Consider the following 16,545-nt stretch of genomic DNA (forward strand, 5'->3'; position numbering starts at 1 on the left):
ACTCCAAAGCAATTACAGGTAAAGCCTTCCAGGAAATGTCATATTCATTATTTTGTAACTGGGTACCTTCTTACAAGGAACAAGAGAGCAGAATATAAGGGGTTAACACACTTTTGTTCAATTAATAACATCAAGCTTGCCATGTTTTATAATTAACTTGTCAGATTAACAAAAAACTATGGAAAACAAGGTGAAAATTACAACATTTAAAGAAAATATTGTATTTATGGCTTCTTTTCTTTTTTTTTAAAGCAGATTTAGTCTACCCTTTTTAGTCTTTTTGGACTAATTCTGTGACTTTATTTTACGTTTTATTTATTGCAGTATTTTCCTCCAAACTAAAATTATGAGATGTGCATAAATACTGATTTTAAATTTATTTTTGTTAATGTTGGTCAAATCTGACGCTTTCATGTTTAATTTATCGATTAAAAAAGTGTAACAACAATCCTGATGTGAAGGGACCTCATCAGAAACGTAACCAACCGAGGATTGTTGACGTAAAAAGCCGAGCCGCTCTCGAATCTTTTAGGACCCGGATATGATGTCACCACGGCAACGCGCTTTGACGGTCTCCAAGGCAACGCCGCGTGCTGCAGTGACGCCAGCCGAGGCCCCCGGCTCGTGGTGAGTGGGCGTGACTCGCCACGTTAGCCCCCCCCTCCCTCTCCCTCTCTCCCGTCAGTGTGGGCGGGGATAGAGAGAGAGAGAAACACGACACCCGGAGGACGGAGAGACGCACGGGGGGGAGGAGAGAGCAGCACTGAATGGTGTGAGAGAGAGTGGAGAAAAAGTCCGTAAAGAAAGAAAGAGAGTTTTCTACTCCAACGTTAATTCTTGTCAAAGCGTTTTGCGGCGGAGTGATGTCAAACAGCGACGAAGATGCGGAGTAAACAGCTTCCGGACAGTTAGCGAAACTACTTGTTCAAAGAGGCTCCATTCGGGACGGTTGGTCGTTTTCCGGCGCAGATTTCAACGGTCCAAGTTACTAGGAGCAACAGCGAGGTGTTGACGGTCGGTTTGGACGGTTGGCAGAGAACCGGGGACCCGGACCGAGAGAGCGCGCGGCGGCGGCGGCTCGCGAAGAAAGAGCCGCTGAAGCTACAAAAGTTTGCCGTGTTTCTTCACCTACTTTTCCCAGATTGCAAACTAGAGAGAAGGGGGGGAGGAAAAGGCCCAGAGACTGACTTTTCTTTCCACGGGCAACTTTGTGGAATTCACCACCAACTTTAGCTGCTCGCTGTTCGAAGCTAGAACATGAAAACACCTGGAGATAATGGTAAGTTTGCTTGACTGTGAAATTCTATCCGCCATTGTGTTTCTTGTTTACTCACAAACAGAGGTGGGAGAAGTACCCAGATCTTGTCTAAAAGTATTAGAGTTGAAGAATACTCTGTTACAAGTACAAATCCTGCAATCAAAATGTTACTCAAGTAAAATCACAAAAGTATTAGCATCAAAATATACTTAAAGTACCAAAAGTAAAAGTATTATTTATGCACCATGGCCCATTTCATATGTTTTGATTATAACTATTGATGCATTCAAGTGTTATCAAAGCTGGCAAAGGGGCATCTAGTTCTAATGACTTTGTATACTGCAGGGTAGCTTGTGACTTTACTCCAGGTGTAACTACAGTCTTATTTAAGTGTTGATTATATTTCACATCATTCATCCAAATATGCAAAGTAACTAAAGGTATAAGGTAAATATAGTGGAGTAAAAGTACACTATTGACCCCTGATTTGTAGTGGAAGTAGAAATACAAAATAGGAAACATCTTTATACTTAAGTAAATCCCCCCAAAATGCACTTTACACCACTGTGAAATTCTATCCACCTTTGTGTTTCTTGTTTAGCTGACAGTAACTGCATCGCTGATTAACGCACAGTAGTTATCAACATCCGCTTCCAATCAAAAAACCTGTTGATTTAAAGTTGCTCTCAGGATCAGGGCAATAGTCCGTGGTTTGGCTAGATAAGATACTGAAATCTGGTGCAGCTTTTTAGTACTGTACTCTGGTTCAAGAGGAAGTGGTTTAACTACTGTACAGTTGTTACAGCGACATCCTCTCCCTGTCACCCTGACAACCTTATTTCACCATCCAGCACCTTTCAGAGAAAACAAATGAAGAATCCTGGAAGCTCTGCATGTTTTTTATAGACTGAGAAAGAAAGAAAGATTTGGATGTGTTGATAAGTTACTTTTCAGATTATTTTCCTCCTGGTGGTGGTGTGGAAGTGATTGGATCTAAACAGGTCTGCACAGAGAAAGCTGATATTAACCCAGTAACTGTGTGATCCGATACATTTGTAAGGTACTTGTCCACAGCACATTGAAGTGAGAGCAGCAGGGGGGTTTCCAGTAGTCAGCTGAAGTCTCTGTGTGAGTGTGTGTGTTATTGTCTAATTCCTGAAATGCTTGCATAAGTTTGTTCTTGCTCCTTTCTGTTGAAGGCAAGGCGACTTTTCTATAGAAGGAGGAAGTGGAAGTACTATAATGTTCGCCAGCTATTCAGTTCATTATTTCCCAGTGTCAGTAATAAACTCCCTGATTGTGCCATTTTTTATAGAGACACAACTATAACTTTTAACACAATTAGGCTTTACACACAGAAGACCCAGTGGACAACATTTGAAAGTATATAACACACATGTATTGTCTATGCCCCTTTGTGCTAAACAAAATATACATATTTAATAAGCTTTTATTCCTGTTGGAGCAACGTGGTGACATCCTAAGTAGTTACAGGCAAGCATTTGGCATGCGGCCGTGTGAGTGACTGACAAACTGTGTGGGACCCTTTTCCACTTGGGACGATCCCCTCCCTTCCCCCACCCTGTCCCCTCCTGACTCCCGCTGCACCCAGCCTCAGCCCTCCACATTCCTAGACACACACACACACACACACACACACACACACACTCTCTCCTTGCAGCAGCCCTGAGGAGGCTGCCATGACATCACACCACAAGTAGCCCTTTATTACAAGGACCTCAGTGTTTGTGTGGCAGCAGATATCTTAAGTCCTTCTGGGAAGGTACTAAAAATTGATTGTGCTTAGGTTATGGGTTTGATGTATGTGGTTGTGTGTGTGTGTGTGTGCGCGTGTTTATTAGGTTGGCCGTAACAGTAGCTACTATATGTAAGATTAGTGTAAAGTGCGTGTGCTTCAAATCAAACCATTCTTATTTTACATTTAGCTTTGTGGCTGGGGCAGCCTTTAATGTTTTGATATGTTTATTTTTTGTTAATCGATTGTATTGTTAATAAAAGTTACAAAGTTAATAAAAATATGCTTGCTTGTGAAATAGACTTATATTCTAAGCTTTTATCAAAAAGAAAGTAGTTTACTAATCGTGGAGTACATGTTGCCCATGTGCCGGTTTAAGTGCCATTGAAGTTTTTGTCAGAAAGTAAATGTAAAGTTCATTACATTTGATGAATAAAGTAATTGAATAATCCTTTCAGCACTAATTGGTAAACATAAGAACTGTGCCTGAGAGGCATTATCTAAAAACAACTCTGATCTTATAACGGCAGCTTTAAATAGTTGAATTATGGAACTGGTTAATCTGTGGTGCTTTTCTGATCTGTCTGATCTCCTGCTGTTGCGACGGTTGCAATCAGTACACACGTTTTAACCTTTAACTTGTGTAGATCTCATCGCTTCGAGTGAACACAGAAGGATATCATTGTGCCTGGATATGTGTAGGATAAAGAATGTAATCATGCCTTCCTGGGATGTTTGGTTAAGTAGGATTATGTCGCATATGGTAAGCTGCCTCTGTATGGAGCTTACCTCCTTTCTCTCCATCACCGGACACTTCCCCTTGCACTCCTGTTTTCCACAGTCACTTCATTAGTCTGCGTAGATGATAGGATTTCTGCTGAGATAGAGAATTGATATGATGAAGCAGGAAATGGCGGAGCTGCATCTGTTGTTGTCGGCAGATCTCTGTTGGTTTTGTGGTGTTCGAAAGTATCCCTTTGAATTGATATCTTATCATTGCTGCTAACAGTTGTCTCTGTTTCTGTTTGATGTAGTCTAGGGGATTGGTTAGAGGCTAAATATTCTACAGGTTTCATGTGTCAGCAGACGGTTGTATCCTATCTCGGCTAGACTACCACCAGGGCTTAAACGAATCATTATTTTAATAGCAAATCATGTGCCGATTATTTTCTAGATTAATCGTTTGGTCTATAAAATGTCAGAACATTTAGAAAAATGTCCATCCCAGTTTCTCAAAGTCTTGTTTTGTCACTTCAAAAGATATTCAGTTTATCATGATATAAAACGAGTGCAAGAAAACTTAATATCGTAGCATTTTATTTAAAGAAATAGGTGAAGGTTTTATTTATTTGTATTGATTCATCTATTAAACGACTCAAAGTTCCTGCTCTGACTTACAAATGAGTTTATATCAACATTTGTCCCGATTGATTTACTCATGGATTGTTTAACCTTAATTGATAAGGACAGGACACACAATATTAGCTTGCCGACTGGGCCTCTCCCTCCCTAATATGTTATCTACACTCCTGCCACACACACTTTGCACTTTGTGTTTCACTCATTTTCTTCCATGATCAATCCCTCCCCAAGGGTTGCAATTTTTCTTCTGTCATTCTTGTCTCTCTGACGGGATAAGGACTGGTGTGTGTCTTTGTGTGATGGAATTGCATAGTGGGACCCCTGGCTCTGGAGTGGCCATTGTGTGTGTGTGTGTGTGGAGTATGGGACAATGGTGGGAGTGGGGCAGGCCTTGGGGCTGATTGTGTGTGGACTTGTGGGGCCAGGGACCTCTCATTGTACTTCTAATGGTGCAGAGTAGCTCATAGTTTGGTGGTGCTTTTGACAAGTGAAGAGACTGCACTTCTGTGTGTGTGAAATGTGTGTGTGTGTGTGTGGAGAGAGAGTGAGTGTGTGAAAGAAACCAACGTAAATGTGGACATCCCAGTAGATTTTTCATCAGTCATTCAACCACATAGTTTAACGATTATTGTTTTGTGCCAGTTCCCCAGAAAGATTGACATGTGGAGTTAGTTTGCCATTTATTCTAGACACACAAACAGTCACACACACAGTCCTGCTTTATGATGTGGCATGGCAGGAGACAAAAGGCCTACTTGTGAGCAAGGAATTGAGAGAGAACATTTCACCCTTTCCCTTCCCTGTGTGGGTTTAAGTGTGCATTTGGGAGCATATGCTTTTCAATCTCAACACACAACCACTGTGACGATAAGCGCAGCGATTAGCCTTATCTATGAAAACTCCCTCGCAGTGCTGACCACAGCAAAACCACTACCTCCCATTATCCCAATACCGTTTTACAGCATGGTTTATGGGACAGTGCCCTGCTGTGATCAGCCCCAGACAACATGCTGTAAGCCTTAAGCAAATGATGTCGAACAAAAGTGGTTATCTTCTATCTGAAAAGGCTTGCAAATCGAGTTGGTTGCCAAGAGTTAACTTTGAATGTGGGTATGAACATATCAACTATTTATAGAATACATTTGCTGACAAAACTGGGCTAAAATCTTATGCAGCACTTTTGTATCTCTATATTTATAATATAATGTGATTTAATAGTGATTTTAATTGTGAAGTACTATAGCACTTAACACTCGATAATAAAGAGTTTGTTTTCCTAACAAACAGAGAAAACGCTCACAGTGGAGAGGCAGCATGGCCTACTTGTACTTGTCACAATAGTTCTTCATAAACGTTTGATATGGTCAACTCGTCCGTGACGCTAAGTTGACAAATGACTTCTGGTAGACGGGGACTTCGGTTGTGGAAATGTCTGTATTTAGCCAGGAATGTGACCAAAGGGAACAATGTGCTTAGCCAGTCAACACTAATGGACCTCCCCACATTAGTCCTGTGCCGCCCTTGACCAGAGAGACCTCAGCCAACAAGGCAGCGTTACCCTTGGCTTCCTGGTGCTTCTGCCCAGCACTTGCTAGAGGCCTGTCATCCCCACCCCAGGGACCCACACATTAACCTCAGATCTGGCCATTGAGTCCCATAGATTATCGGCCTCTCAGACCTGTGTGATCAGCTGCAGGGTCGTGAGGTTCGACACTAAAGAGCTCCATTTGAAATTCACTTTTTACGCACTTAACACAGCAGTAGAACTAAATGTGTCCTGAGGCCATGCGTCTGTGATGTGAGTTGAGCCTAGTTTTACTGCGATGCCATTGGCTGTAGCCACCACATGACCCCATATTGATAGTATTGGTTATTGGTCTGGCATGGTACAGGGTGGGAAGGACTGTTGATGGATAACGGTAACAATTTGACTAACATATGTGTGAGTACACATAGAGAGATCGCTGCTGCTTTTTATTTGAATTCTTGGACCTCCCACATTCCTGCTTAGAAGGTTAATAGTTGCCGGCTGTGTTGCATTACACATGAGGGGGAAACACAACAGTCACTATCTCTGCAAGCCTTTCCTGAATACATTTAGAGACTTGCAAAGGCATGCATTTATATAGAAACATATCTCTAGTACCACGGAGGACAACATTAATACAATGATTCAAATAAGGCCTATTATTTTGAAGTAACACTTTAAATTGAAGCTAACTCTTTAAAATGCTCTTAATACCACCATTGCACACACACACACACACACACACACACACACACACGGTCTCTTTTCAAATGGGTATCAGAATTCATGTTGAGAATGCAGTAGGGTGTGTTGGTACTGTGCATGGATTGACCTGCACTGTTCCGCAGCTGTTTGTGTTTGCGCATGCATGTGTATTGTAATGTAATATGGGGAGTTTACAGAGCTACATTGTTGTAGAGGTGACTCAGAGCGAGGCGCAGAATGGCATGCTATTGTAAAAGAATATCAAGTGTGTATATGAAGGAGACACGGTTTTCCGGGTGTGTGAAGGTATTACTTGCGAACAAAGTGTGTGTGTGCCGCTGCATGTGAGTGTATAACGGCTTCTTGGTGACGGCGGCGCCACTGAAACTGATCTGAGTCTGATGACATGCATGCACACACACACACACACACACACACACACGTGAAGATCAGGTAACTTGATTCCTCTGATCCCTGCAGATGAGAGGTTTTATTGTGGATCCTCACAATGACCTGTCCTTTAGGTTAGATCCTGTCACCTCTCTGCTGGCTGGTCATTGCAGCACTTAGTCAGTCATGAAGACAACTTCCTTCACCCCTTGCTCATTGCACCACAGCCTGACCTGTAATGCGCGCACAGACACACACCTAGGGCACTTTCTCATAATCCTCTTCCGGTGTCGTTGTACCCAACATGGTGGTCGGTTTTGCCAATTGAAAAGCTCTGCCCGCGTGTTGTTGTAATGTATACCCCTAATCTGCTTAGATTAACCCCAATAATACTAGTCATGCTGAGGGCATCTGTACAGGAGGGACCAGCACACAGTGGGCTGCTAATGTACATTCCAGGCGGGACCAGAACAAAAGGAGAGGGTCTTTTATCCACTATGAATTCAAATTAGCAGACTGAAGTTTTTGACTCATTTACATATGTGTCTCTAACGGGACTTTGTAACAGACCACCAGGCCGTCGGTTTATGAAGTGTTTTTGTTGTCGTATAATAACCCATTATGTGTCGTTTTGAAATATTTGGAAACAACAGCATAATATGTCATATTTTCTCCAGACATTCTAGCCGTGACACAATGATTAAAAGCTTGATTGGGGCTGCGTGTGTCTGTGAGTGTATAAGTGTGATAGATCCTTGGCTGGTTCAGGGAGGTGGTGAGTGGGGCTCCTAACCCCTCTCTAACCCCTTAAGTCCAGGGCAGTCAGCAGACACTCCCTGCAGAAAGGCAGCAGTGTTTGAATAGTTCCTCTGGCTATTTTTATCTGGGAATCTGCCTCTGTGCTGGACCCAGGGAGCGGGGGTGGAGGGCAAATATCTCATCTAATTTCGGCCGATGGGAAGTCACCAAAAGGACTTCTGTGCCACTTGCATAGTGTCGATATTTTGTGCGAGCGTCTGTGTGGTTGCCTGTCGGGCATTGAAATGCTGTCTGGCGCCAAGTTAAACTTTCTCACTTATCACTCCCTCCTTTTTCTCCCCTCTCTCCCTTCCCCCATCCCTCCCTCTTTTTTCTTCACCTCTCTCTCTCTCTCTCCTACCCTCCACCCCATGTAAGGAATGCGAGATCACGTTTGGAGTTTTTCTTTTCAACCAGTCTTTCCTCTTCGTCTGTCTTTCAGTGCGCCGTCTTTCCCTTGTTCCTCTCTCCCTCCATGTTCAGACCTGTTCTCTTTTGTACATCACAGCTCATTTAGCACTTTGAGCCAACTCATCGCAGCCTATGTAGTATCTGAGAGAGAAAGTGATGTGTATGTGAAAGGTAGGGCTGTAGGTGTGTGTCTCTGAGGGAACAAACTGCTGTTATGCTTAAATAAATAATATAAATTAAAGGATTTGATTTTGTGTACCTTTTAGGCGTTTTAAACGTATACACTTTTAGTTTCAGTTAACACCACCTTGAAGCCAAGTAGCCAGCTTTCTGAAAAGTGCAAAAGACTGTTTCACACCATACAGAGATCACACCATTGCAAAGCAAATGGCTCTCTGTCCAGTTGAAGCCGTAGCAAACTGTGTGAGGGAAGAGATAAGAGGACATCCTCTGCCTTTTATCAGCTGTGGCTGCTTGATCTCATGTCATCCTTCTGGACTACCCAATACGTGAGCATTGTCTTCTATACTCTAGATTTAGAGACACAAGCCGACCGTCTCTGCCTAAATTAGACCACGTGATTGCTAATCTACGCCTTGTTGGATCACAGGCCTGCCGCTGAATGCTGCTCTTTCTTATGACTTTGGAGCCAGATGGAGCCATCCTACGAAGAGTGTGTGTAGGAGAGAGAGATAATGTTTTCATTTGGATCAGGCTGTTGTGTGTTTGCGCACACATGTCCCTGTAGGGAAGTGAAACCTTTTTAGGCATCGATTGACCCTCTCATCCTCTCCTCCCTCTCACTATTGTTTCTGTGTCACCAATCCATGGACTAATACCCCAGTGGCAGCTCTTCTTCCATTAGCCTCTCTCTCTCTCTCCTGCTTCATGTCACCCTACCCTCTTTCTTTTCACTGGACACCCTGATTTTCCAGCCAGCCCGACTCGATGACCAGATACAGCATGGTTGTCGGCTAACACGATTTAAAGAGTACAGAAAGCTGTCAGTTGCTGACGAAATAGGTGGTGGCTGAAAACAGAGAATATGAGCTACAAGTCATTCTCGACACCCCAAGCTAGTGCCAAGTGCAAGTTTCCCTCAGTGCATGGAGCAGTTTGAACATATGTTTATACACACACACTCACAGCCTTGGGCTCCTTCCAAGCTGTGTGGTCATGGGCAGAATAAAGTGTGTTGGATTGCACTCCCAGCAGGACAAACATCTGACTCTATTTTTGCCCGCTGGCCATCGTCCTCTTAAATGTTCTTAAGACTTCCTTCCTCCAGGGCCTGGGCTTTTCTCTCTGCTCTCCAGGTGTGTCTCTGTGTGTCTCTGTTGGTCAGTGAGATACTGAATAATGCATCGTATCATTGGAAAGGTATTTATAGGAAAGCAGAAGGATTAAAGTTTCATGACAAAGCCGGCCATCAGTGCTGCATATCATATATCCACGCACACACAAACAAACACAGCTGGACACTTATCTCATCACATATTTCCTTTGGTGATTCTTAACAAGTGAGTGTGCCAGCCAGTCTGTGCAATTACTCACACAAACATGTCACGTGTCATCCTGGTCACGTGGCCTCTGGTGTTTTGACCCGTCATTGGATCCATTTTTAATAGCATTTTCTAAAAAACTATTTGAATAGAGTTTGAGTTTGAGTCGTTTTCTAGTGCTGGAATTGTACACTTTGTTATAGAGAGATGTATTGTGTAATCACTGTGGCTGCGCTTTCCTTTTACCAATCGTCCTCAACTTCATATTGTAATCTGCACAGACTTACATTCTTCCTGTTTTCTTTATTCGATCATGTTTAAGGTTTTCATGAAGGAAACATTTGCATTTTGCATCCTAGAAGCCTTTAATGCTTTGAATCAACTATTGTATACAAACATGTGTGTCGAGCGATTAAGGGAAAAGTTTGCAATTTGATTCATGACATCAGGGTTAAGCAGCTTGCCATGCCCCTGCTGGGTGTGTGTACATGTGTCCTGAGTGTGTGCGCCACTGCCTCTTTACAGCAGCCCTGCCCTCGGCCACAATCGTTTTATCCATGTCCATTTTTAGCATCAGATGTGGCCCAATGAAATGACGTAACGACCAGGCAGTTGCATGCGGGTGGGCGCACACACATATTGGCCCGCTGTACATACGACGCACAGTGATTGTTGTTTTAGGGGATTAAAGCTTTTCATGTGAGCTAGATCCCCTGACCAGTCACAGGGTGAGAGGGGAAAGGAAAGTGAGGAAGAATGGATCAAGGGCAGCAGAAGAGGGATTCACAAAGCATGAGGGGAAAGATGGCGAGCTAAATGGGAACAACCAGAAATAGGATAGAGGAAATGAACAAAAAAGAAGGAAATGAATGTTCTGAAACCGAGTTCATTAGGAAATTAAAGCAAGTCGTTCCGTGAATCTGATTTAAAAGCTAATCTGGATTAGGGTGCTCTGGTTTACACGTAACGTCAATACAAGGGCTAAAAGGCATCCAAAAAAGACTGTGTGTGTGTGTGTGTGTGTGTGTGTGTGTGTGTGTGTGTGTGTGTGTGTGTGTGTTGTGTGTGTGTGTGTGTGTGTGTGTGTGTGTGTGTGTGTGGTGTGTGTGTGTGTGTGTGTGTGTGTGTGTGTGTGTGTGTGTGTGTGTGTGTGTGTGTGTGTGTGTGTGTGTGTGTGTGTGTGTGTGTGTGTGTGTGTGTGTGTGTGTGTGTGTGTGTGTGTGTGTGTGTGTGTGTGTGTGTGTGTGTGTGTGTCAAACTGAATTAGCAGTGTAACCGTAATATTAGTGAATTACTTTTGCCACACACACACTAATATACTCGGCTCTTTGTAATCTCTCTCACACACGTGTGCATCTAACATCACACACACACTCTCGCACTTCTCTCCAGCTGGCCCCCAGCTAGCATCCTCACTGTTTGTGTGTGGGTGGTGTGTTAGTAGGGTTATTGTGTTCGTCTGGCCCAAGTATTAGCCAGGTTCTGTGCGAAGGTACACTCTCTCCCTTAGGTTAGTTGTGAGAGGAGGCAGAGTGCAGAGGTGTGCGTGGGAACGTGGGATCCGTACGTACGTGAGCGTGTGTGACTCATTGATGTCAGGGACATGAATGTGGAAACTTGTTTCCCTCTGTTTTACAAGGTTGGGCAATAAATCACAAAATTGTTGGCACCTCATGCATTTCATCTGCAATATAAATACTAACATATTTGGTCCACTGCAGGTTACATGTATATCAGATTCCTGATGGAAACACCACGCCCACAGTCAGTGCTTCTCAGTGAGAGCCTTTTTACCTGATGACTGATAACGTGGCAGAAAACGATATAAAAATGATCCACAGGTGAATCCTCTTAAATGGGGTATGTGCCATACTTTCACAACAGAAGTACAGTTCATCAGCATATCTAAACACACACACTTAAAGAAAGACAATAGTTGGTTTTGCACCACACACATGATGGTTTATTTAACAGTTTGCTTAACATGCAGAAGTATTGCAAAAAGGGGAAGGAATATTCGTTTTCATATTGTTGAACGTTCTGCAACAGTGATTTCAGAGCTTCTACAATAATCAAACTAAAATAACACAACTTACATTTGAATTGAAGTACTTCCTGATTACACAATTATCATTCAGTGTGGATGTGAATGCACTGAGCCCCATCTATTGTATGCATGTCATCAGACTTGTATTGTGGAGGTGTAACTGTAAGCAGCTGTGAGAGCATGGGGAACCCCCGTGCTCCCTTACACTGATGATCTGAGCCCTTTGGAATCAGGACGTTTTTATGTATGCGATACGTACAATATGTGTGTCCGTGTCTTTGTGCGTGAAATGTAACTGAGAGCCATCCCCATTGTATGTTCACACACACGTACCCACACATGTACACACACGCACGTTATGAGTTCCACGGAGCAGAGGTAATCGGTGTGTGTACACTCATCTCTTACATAACAGCATCCAAGCAGTAAACTAACGGAGGGGTGACAGTTCACCGCTCTGCCTCTCTGTGTTTTATCTCCGTGAACTTCCTTCCGCATCGCTCATTCATTTCTCTTTTTTCACTTCCTTCCTCCTTGTCTGTTCCTCTTTCTGTCTCCTGACACCTGTGTATTTAGTTTCTGTACTTTATATGCACACTATTTGCCAGTTGGCACAACAGCACTAAGCACCAGGGATGATAAATAGATGTGATGAAAATAGAGCTGTAGCATACTTAGCGTAGGTAGAGTTGCTACCCATTCAGAAAAATAGTCATATTAAAATAAGTACTCTCTGGGGCAAATCAGTCCTTTAATGTGGATGTAACGTTCTCTTCCGGGTCCTTGTCCAACTCAATTCCTTCATCGTATTCTCTTCCTGCCTCCTGTTCTTTTCTACATTAAGCAAAAACACAAAACAATTATTTTCATTATTGATTATTTGTTTTATGAATAGTTAAATCCTCTATTGTATGAAATGTCAAAAAATAGCTATGAAATATCTTTCACAGTTCCAACAAGTCCAGAGTGATGTCCTATAATCCATTTGATTTTATAATGATCATTGAATCTTTGTCTATTACTTTTTTAAATGTTGCTGGACAAAACAATAAACCAATTAGCAAAAATAGTTGCAAACAGTTTTTCTAATACTCCTTTCATCGCTCAAATAAGTTCAAACACACTGTCGACTTAGTGTTATTGTAGAATGTTAATTTCTAACCGCCATAACCTTTATCCAGGATTGTTTCCATCTGTGGTGTTGAGTCTAACTTTCTCCCACACAATCCTTTACGTCAGATGGTTTGGTGTCATGTCTCGCTAGTTTGTTCCATCGTGTTAGCAAAGAGGACAACAATTGTTTAGTCTACTGAACAGGGCCGAACATTTCACAAACACCCCCACTCGGCCTGCTGCACTTTCATGCTGTGAATTTTAAATGTGATCACATCATTACTGATTACATTTTTCCCTTTTTGTTTGAACGGTGAAAAGTGACGACCCTTATGACTCGCAATAGCCATTACCATGTGACGCACTTCAGTGGATGCTCGTCACTTACTGACCACTTTACAGAGAGCGCACTGAGATCAGAGCTACGTCCGTTGCATTTCCTGCCTCTGGCCACACTGACCACATTGTGTGTTGAATCAGGGACATCATTGTCTCATATGTCACTAAGGGACACCATAATGACACCATTCACCTGTAACTCTGAGATAGACATTAAACCGTGGGTAAAAGGGTGCGAGAGAGGGAAAAGGACCGTTCTTTGCCACTGCAGGGCGAAGTGTGTTTACTGAGCTCGTTACATAGAGCTGATACCATTGTTCAGGTGGATGACTGGCACCGTTTTGACTTTTGTAAGATGTCCCATCACCTCTTCAGAGCTTCTTCTCTTTCTCCCGTTATTCATTTCAGTATTTTTGCTCTTCTCTCAAGTTACATCATCCTCAGCCTTTCTCTCTCTCTCCCGCTCATCCTCCTCCCTCTCCGGGCTCTTGCGTAACGTCCAGCTTTATTTGCTCCAGCTGAGGATTCTAATCTTTCCCACGAGGCAGAGCGCGAGAGCAAACCAGGAGAGGAAAGGAGTCGACCTTTCTAACCTGCCTGTGTGCCCTGCCTCGTTAACTCGATAACTCCTGCCAATGAATGAGATCTGGAGCGGGGCTTTATTTACAAGCACCACCAACACACTCTTATGTGTTTGTGTGCTTGACTGTTTCTGCTTTCAGTTTGACATGTCAAATGTGCTGGATTGCAGTGTTGTGGTCTCTGTTGGACAGCCCACTGCTAAACTGGGGGATAAGTAGTGATTATCAGCCTGCAGTTCAGAGTGCACACACACATTCACACACACACTTGGGAGACCATGATGATGTGCAACATTCCAACATTGGGGCCAAATGTGCTAATGTCAATGAGACCATGCGCTGACTTGGCTCCAATCCAGGAAGAAATAGTGGTAATGTAGCATGCAAATAGAATGTGTGTGGTGTGTGTGTGCTGGTGTGGGTGTGTGTGGTGTGTGGTGTGTGTGTGTGTGCTGTGTGTGTGTGTGTGTGTGTGTGTGTGTGTGTGTGTGTGTGTGTGTGTGTGTGTGTGTGTGTGTGTGTGTGTGTGTGTGTGTGTGTGTGTGTGTGTGTGTGTGTGTGTGTGTGTGTGTGTGTGTGTGTGTGTGTGTGTGTGTGTGTGTGTGTGTGTGTGTGTGTGTGTGTGTGTGTGTGTGTGTGTGTGTGTGAGTCTTGCAACTGAAATACTCCATGCAGAGTAATGTTGAAGCACATGTTCCGTCTCTGATTTCTCTCATACACATTCACAGAGGCACAAAGACCCTCTGCTGGCTGGCTGGCAGCGACGTCTGTGCGAGGTGAAAGTTATGTAAAGCTGATCAACACTACTTAATCAGCTTTAGGAGACGTGCTTAACAAGCTGACCAAGTCCAGGGTTAGAGGAGGAGAAGTAGGAAGCAGTGTGGAGGCTAAGGAGCACAGGAGCAGGGCCTGGTGGGAAACGAAATAGAGGTAGAGAAGAAGAGAAAGTGGTGACACGGCATGTGTCTCTCGTCCCTGTTTACGACCAGATCAACGTGTGTGTGTGTGTGTGGGCCACGTCTTACAGCGGACACATGTCGCGTTCTGCAGACCAAACCCTGGTATTAGTACAGTCTGTGTTCAACGTCACAATGAATGTTGAATTAACGGAATCGGCCAGCATGTGTTGTTGCCGTTTCAATGAGTCACCGCTGTAAACACCACACAGTTAATAATGTGCCGGGAACATGAGCCAGGGCTAAGCCACGAGCCTTACCAGCCTTAAGGAAGTAGTTAATAGAACATTCTCTGCAAGTTAGTCTTCATTAAAACACCGTTTACCGTTGCGTTGCTGCCAAATGTGAAAGAACAAAACAAAATATTTTCTTATTCATCTGCAATACTTCATTTAGCTCAATACGAAAACGTTTGACTTCATTTGCTGCTATTACTTTTATGCACGTTTTCCGGCTCTCCTTTTCCTCCCTCTCCCGCACTTCAGTGAGAACATAGCTTTACACAGCTCAGCAAAGGGGCCTACTTTATCGTGTTTTTATTTTTAACAGCAGCTTTAATCTGAAAAAGCTTGCAGGCTGAATTTCAAACACATCCCATCCGCCCTCCAAGGCAGTACACATATGGGAAACACTTCATCATGTAAAGGTACGTTTCTGTTTACTTTATTCACAAGTGTATCTTTAAAACAGCATTTAAAAAACCCCTGAGGAAAAGGAATGTGTTGCGAACTATAACTCTGCTGCGAAACAGACATTCCTCTACTTAACCTCTCCTGTGGGCAGCATGTCCAAACTGAGGTTTTGCGTTCGCTCTCTTGTTTTCCTTTTGGACATCTTATACCAATTTGGATGATTGATGATCATTAGAGAGAGCAGCGTTTCCATGCACTCTGCCTTCACATTTGTCTTCTCTGGGCAAAGTGAGTTCAATGATGTTTAGTTTATCTCACATTCTCTTTACTTGTGATGACACTTTGTTGCTCTTGTGGTTCACCACTGTCAAGTAAATGCAGAGGAAACACTCTGAATGTGAATGATTGTATTTTAGTCATGATAAACGTTTGTTCTGGTTGTGACAGCGACTCTGTCTTTATCCCGGTTGTTTTATATATTTCACTCGTTCCTCTGCTTCTCCTTTTCTTCTCCCTCCGTTTGACCTTTCCCTAGTTTCCTTTCTCTCTTCTCTCAATCCCAAACACACGCACCTCTTAAAGAAGGACTAGCCGATGTGGACTGAGCCTTTTCCTTCATCTAAAATTAGATGAGATATAAGAATGGCAGGAAAAGCGCACAGGGTTGGACGCACAAACAGGGGGGGGGTGGTTGGGATGTGGGATTGACGGAGAAATAGACTACAAGTGGAGGAAGGAATAGGTTGATGGGACTCTGTGAAGTTGTGTGTATTTCTGGTGCTGGTCACACATGGCTGACGCACAGGAGCCACTCAGAGTGCAAAGTCTACCTCCGCTACCCTCCGATACTTTAAGTGTGCTTGTGTTGCTGTTTAATAAGTTGTGTTATGTGGCCCATTGGGAAATGTAATATATTAAGGAGTGGATGTTTTTGAAACCTTCTTTATTTACATTCTGCATACTTTTGTGACTTAAAAATCACCTTACTTCACCAGCAGTTATCTTTCAATTATCCACATTTTTCTAACAAAGATTCTCATTTAAAGGGACAGTTCAGATGTTTGTAATCTTACATGCGGTGCTGTTTAATCTAGATTTCTTTGCTGCAAGTTGCCGAGTGTTGGCCTGGCCATATCGGACGTAGAAAGGTCTGCCCTCTCTCAAATA

At 43.2% G+C, this 16,545-nt stretch overlaps 1 protein-coding gene across 1 annotated transcript in view; it reads left to right on the top strand.

The window, feature by feature from the left end:
- Positions 1-695: 695 nt before the first annotated feature.
- Positions 696-16,545, top strand: part of erfl3 (Ets2 repressor factor like 3) — a 47,798-nt gene continuing 31,948 nt past the window's right edge. Inside the window, exon 1 of the mRNA XM_034221553.1 lies at positions 696-1,279. Within this exon, the coding sequence (XP_034077444.1) occupies positions 1,258-1,279 (22 nt within the window). The 5' untranslated portion in view covers positions 696-1,257. The remainder of the gene's footprint in view (positions 1,280-16,545) is intronic.

The sequence above is a fragment of the Gymnodraco acuticeps genome, unplaced genomic scaffold (assembly GCF_902827175.1).
Source record: "Gymnodraco acuticeps unplaced genomic scaffold, fGymAcu1.1, whole genome shotgun sequence".
NCBI classification, from domain to species: domain Eukaryota; kingdom Metazoa; phylum Chordata; class Actinopteri; order Perciformes; family Bathydraconidae; genus Gymnodraco; species Gymnodraco acuticeps.